Raw genomic sequence first — 5187 nt, 5'->3', positions numbered from 1 at the left:
TGTGTATGAACATTTCTGCCTTTATTGTAACTGTTGGACCAATGTAATCCTCATCAGTCTTACCTTCTCTAACAGAAATCTGATACATACTTGCAATTATTTCAAATAATACCTCCATTGTAGCGTTCCTTCCCTTCTGTCTTCACAGCATGAAAAACAGCTGACGGATATAATAATGATGGAGGAAAATGCAGGATAGAATACTTTATTGTTTTCGTGACCAAAACGTTTGTGTGCAGATTTATACTGATAGTGCAATGCTATTGTGGTAAACTAAAATAGGAAGCAGTTCCCAGAAATATGTTTATGTTGTCAGCAGCTTAAAGTGGGAAAAAAAGAGTGGAAAAAACTTTCTATTATAGCTCCAATGTAGACTGTACCTTCACAGAGGTTGTATATTTACTGAATATATGAGGAGACAATAGAAGGAGAACATTTCTCCCTCCATATCATCAATTTAAGAGCACTTTCACACCTTCCCCTTATAGATGGAAAAGAATAGAGAGCAGTTTGTTTTGTTTTTTTGCAGTGTGTATCCCAAGCACAGTGACAGTTATTTTCCAGCTCTGAGTTTTGCAACACTACTGGATACAAAGAAAAAATGCAGCAATAAGTGTGACTGTAATATTAACTCACACAAAAGGGTTTGTTAGGTTTTTTTAGTCATTGTTGCAGATTAACGCTGTGCCTAAACGCTGCTTTAAATTGACTCCAGCAGCTGAACTAAACCAAACAAAAATCTAGTGAAGGATTTATCAGCTTTTAAATACCTCTGAGGGAACAGCTCAACATCACACCATGCATCAATTTCTGCAGCTGTGTGTGAAAAGATTTTTTTTTAGTTTTAGTGCTCATTGACAAAACCGTGCAGTGTACGGTCCACTTATAAAAAGTGTTTTTAGGCAGTCAGTCTTTTCTTATCGAGCAGTACATACTTGGAATACTATACCTACAGAACAAAACAACGGCTATTCAAAAATCAGTCATGCTGCCATAATCTGGATTAATGTAGTTTGTCTTTACTTTGAGTCTCTGTGCGCTAATGCCTGTCTGTGCTTACTGTTGGCTCCTTGTCTGTTTTGAAGTGTCTGTGCGCTGCCTTATTAATTGTTTCTATGTGTATGTATGTTTTACTGTGTTGTTTGATCTTTGTTTAATGTTTTTGTGCTGCATTCTTCGGTTTAATGTTTTCTTAAATATCACTAACCTGCCAGGGACTGCAGATGAAGATTAGCCTGCATGGCCTAATCTGAAACATTTACATGTGTGACTTTGTTGCCCTATAGTAAAATTAATGTGTGTAGTCCCTTTTGAATGAATAAAATAAATGTGATTTTTGCCTATACTGCATACACCATGACATTTCCAATGCTTCTCCAAAGATTTTTGTCACTGCTGGAACATTTTGTAAAGAGGTTAACTCTTTGTTCCTGGTTTCTGGTAAATGTCATGATGGAAGTGCAGCAGAGAGCCCCTATTTTTATATCATTACTACAAACGTAGCACTTACGGAGTGCGTATGTGCCTGGTGCTCAGTGGGATGTTCGATCAATAGGTCATTTTGAAAAATGATGATAACATGTTGTATATATCCTTCCTTATTCCTGAGGGTCAGCTAGTGGTAGCTCTTATCAAAAGATGCAGCTTTAGCATCCGTCACCAGGCTACCACGGCTCACACACCACAAGACAGCATCGTTAAACCGTGTCTCAAAACAAACCCTGAAATATATATATGTCAGAGCATTGTCCACAAGGCCACCAAAACATGTGGGCAAATAATTGTGGTCACACACGAGAGCAGGAATGTTGGCGAACGGGGATGGGAGGTCTGGAGAGATGCCAGTTCCCCCCCATTAGCTCAGGAGCTCTAACTCAAGCATGTTGTTAACACTAATGTGTAAACCAGTCCCTTTAATGTCCCCAACAATCTTTTTATTAGATTAGAAAAAAGACAAAGGCCACACCTTTAAGTTTCAAGTCCAACATTTTATTTACTTTGAAAATATCAGTTCCAAACATATTTCAATGAAGTTTATATCGTTCTTCAATCACCTCCGTCCTAATCATGTCTTTTGTCACAGAGAGCTGCAAAGAGAAAGAGAATGATACAAATCAGTTGTGTCTGAAATCCCACGTCCCCATTTGATGAATCAGACAGGTTTAGGGTCACTCACTGTCCTCGGGGTCGTAGATGAAGTCTGGTTCTCCTGTGAAACCAAGACACCTGGCCTGCTTCATGGCATGTGCCAGTTCATGGTGCTTGATATGATTTTCTTTAGCTAGAGACAGAAATAAAAAAACAGATTAAAATAAAGAAATGTTTCACATTACAAAGGACGTCTTTTCTTTTCTCTTCATCTTACCCATCAGGTAAAATGCCCGATAGCTTTCCACCTCTGCAATGGTTTTTGGCTCATCAATGTTCATGATATGGATTAAATTATTGTTGGTCCTGCTGTCCACGGTATAGAGCAGACACCCCTCACAGGTGGGCAGGGAATGGTACGTGCAGGTGAAGTTGGACTCTGACAAACACACACATTTCCATGTGAAGCAGACATTGTTCCAGTGACTCAAATGAAGGCGGATAGGTTTACTTGAACAGCAGAAGACAAGTGTTTACGGTAGTTTTAGAGCCATGGGAGCAGCTCGGTTGGTCCAGTGTTTTGAGCTACATGTTATGATCAGTGTGGTCATGTGCTCAAAGGTACAATGCCAACAGGTTTGTGTAAATTGGAATATTGTTCTTCACGTTTCACATTTCATGCTGCAAAGAGGAAGTGTGTTCTTCGCTTTGTTCTCACTCAGAAAAACATCTTTCTGTTAAAGTGATCAACATGGGGAATAGCTTTCATGTAGAAGTTAAAACAATTCAGTATGAGGGTAATTGGAAAGTCACACTGACACAAACTCTTCTTTGTGTGTCAAAATGTTTCAGAACTGACAAGTTAAAGACCTTGAAATTATATCACTTTGGCACCTAAACCATCTTGTTCATTTTTTTTGTGAAACTCCAGTTTGCCTTTTATCTCGTTGGTATATATTGGACAACAGAGGCCTTTCTATGGATCAGTTGTGACATTTGTTTGGACAAACTCAGATCACTGATTAACAGAAATGACATTGTCGAGCTCCATTATCAAAAGACATTTGTGACTTACTGTCAGTTAAAGCACTGTTGGAATGAACAGTTACAGGGTGGGATCCATACTTGCAATATGTAGGACTGGAGGAAAAGACAGTAGAAAAGACAAGTTCAGACACTTCATTGTAGAAGAGAATATGTGGAATAAAAAACCTGTTTGGGACTGGAACAGTCCAAAGTAAGTGTTACAAAGGATGTGCATATTTGAAACCAACATCAGGAGAATTTGCATGAACAACAACGAGTCTGTCCTCAACCAACAAATATCAAATATCTATCTTTCAACAACTGTGTTCTTATCTTAATGATGTTGTTCTTGTGACCAGTGAGCTTATGCCTCAGTCTTCTAGCATGAGAGCATGCATGAAGCCATCAAGTCAACACTTGTTTTCTTTAAATACTTCATCATTTCAAAAAATAATAATTTTGCCATGTTGTTCTTGGCTCCTCGAGTTTAGTTCTGGTTGAACTCTAGGACATACTGTTTCTTCAAAGATTTGATCTATAAGGCGACTGGTCTTATTTGAACTGCTGTTTAAAGGAACAACACTGAATTTAAGGCAGCATCCATGCCAGGCTTGGATAGAAATCTCCATGTGAGTAGTTACTGACCCAGCATAGAAAAAGGTCACTTGATGTGCAATGAGGATGCATCTCAGGTGTTGTCTGGAGTCATCTGCGTAACAGTTGATCTGCTTGTAATGGTTATGAATGAAGCATGGAGGAGTATACTCATACTCACTGCCTGATCCCAATATCCTGAACAAATTCCTTGTGGTTTGCTGATGTCTGAATGAAGTCTATCCACTGGCTCCGGGTTGTCTTAAACAACTGTCTGTGTGGATCACTAGTAATCCAACCCATGATGAAGATCCACCTGCCATAACTCTGCAAACAAACAAAGTCAATAAGGTACAAATCTTTATCAGACAGGCCACTGTGGATCTAATGTTGTATGGTTCAATTTCAGCTCATTATTACAATCCTATATCCATCTTTTATATCAACCTAGACTTCAGAAACTGGGCCAAACATCATATTGAGATAATCAGAAGCACTTTGTGAAAAAAGTTGTGGAAGTGCAAAAACCTTTCATGTGTAACCTTGAAATAAATGCTTAGCAATCAATTAGCACATGTTTAGCATAGATTAACACGTAGACTGAAATCAGAGAGATATACACAGTTTAAATAAGACGTAGTAATAGATTCAAATGTCAGTTGTTGAAAATCACAGCTTCACACCTAGGCCGTACTGTAGACAAAGGATAGACATCTGAGCCCCACGTATTCATTCTTATACATCAGCATTATGAAAACCTGAAAAGCTATCTAAAGAGCTACTTCAAATCCTTCATGCTAATATAAAGACCCGGGAGGGACACATAGGAGGCTTACCGGTTCAAAAGTTGGAAGAGGTGTGATAAGAGGTCTGCATTCCTCAACAGTTTGAGCTGAGCTGCTCAGGAGCAAGCCAGCCACCAGGAGAATACCACTGAACCACAGATTCATGATGATACAAATGGTTAGCTTGACTGGAAGAAAAAACCAAGGAAGCTTTTCTCCTACGAAGCTGAATGACTGATTCTCACAGAGTCACTCAGCCTTTATAGAAGCTGCTCATGGTAGACTTCCATGTGACCTGGCTTTTTGGACTCTTCATGTTCTTAGAACTTTTAGCAGACCTTGTGTCCCCTCCTGTTTACTTTAACAGGAGATTCTAGGTGTGCACACTAAAGTGTCCTCAGAAATCCAAAAAGCAAAAACACTCCAGTTTGCTCATCAAACATTACAGATGTGTGGACTTGTCCTGAGCTGCCCCAAAACATGAACACACAGAGAACATGTACTGTCGACATAAAGAAAACCATCAGCTTGAACTCTGTCGTGGTCGGGTTAAAAGAGGTAAACTCACTCACTTTAGCATCGCATGACAATGGACAGATCAGACTGAAAGGATGAAACAGAGAGTAATATGTTAATTATGAATGTTGATATTGCAATAGGTGTAACGCTGACATTAAGCGTTATAGCAATTGGA

At 39.1% G+C, this 5187-nt stretch overlaps 1 protein-coding gene across 1 annotated transcript; it reads right to left on the bottom strand.

The window, feature by feature from the left end:
• Positions 1-1973: 1973 nt before the first annotated feature.
• Positions 1974-4773, bottom strand: LOC306833059 (uncharacterized protein). Its single transcript, XM_079358116.1, has 6 exons — positions 4545-4773; positions 3890-4035; positions 3164-3228; positions 2366-2527; positions 2177-2281; positions 1974-2087 (listed from the first exon to the last, which is right to left on the bottom strand). The coding sequence occupies exons 1-6, from the start codon at positions 4656-4658 to the stop codon at positions 2062-2064; spliced, it is 618 nt and encodes a 205-aa protein (XP_079214242.1). The 5' UTR covers positions 4659-4773; the 3' UTR covers positions 1974-2061.
• Between the last annotated feature and the right edge of the window lie 414 nt (positions 4774-5187).

The sequence above is a fragment of the Symphodus melops genome (assembly GCF_947650265.1).
Source record: "Symphodus melops genome assembly, chromosome: 12".
Lineage (NCBI taxonomy): Eukaryota > Metazoa > Chordata > Actinopteri > Labriformes > Labridae > Symphodus > Symphodus melops.
The sequence above is the reverse complement of the archived record's forward strand: the minus strand, read 5'-3'. Positions and strand labels throughout refer to the sequence as shown.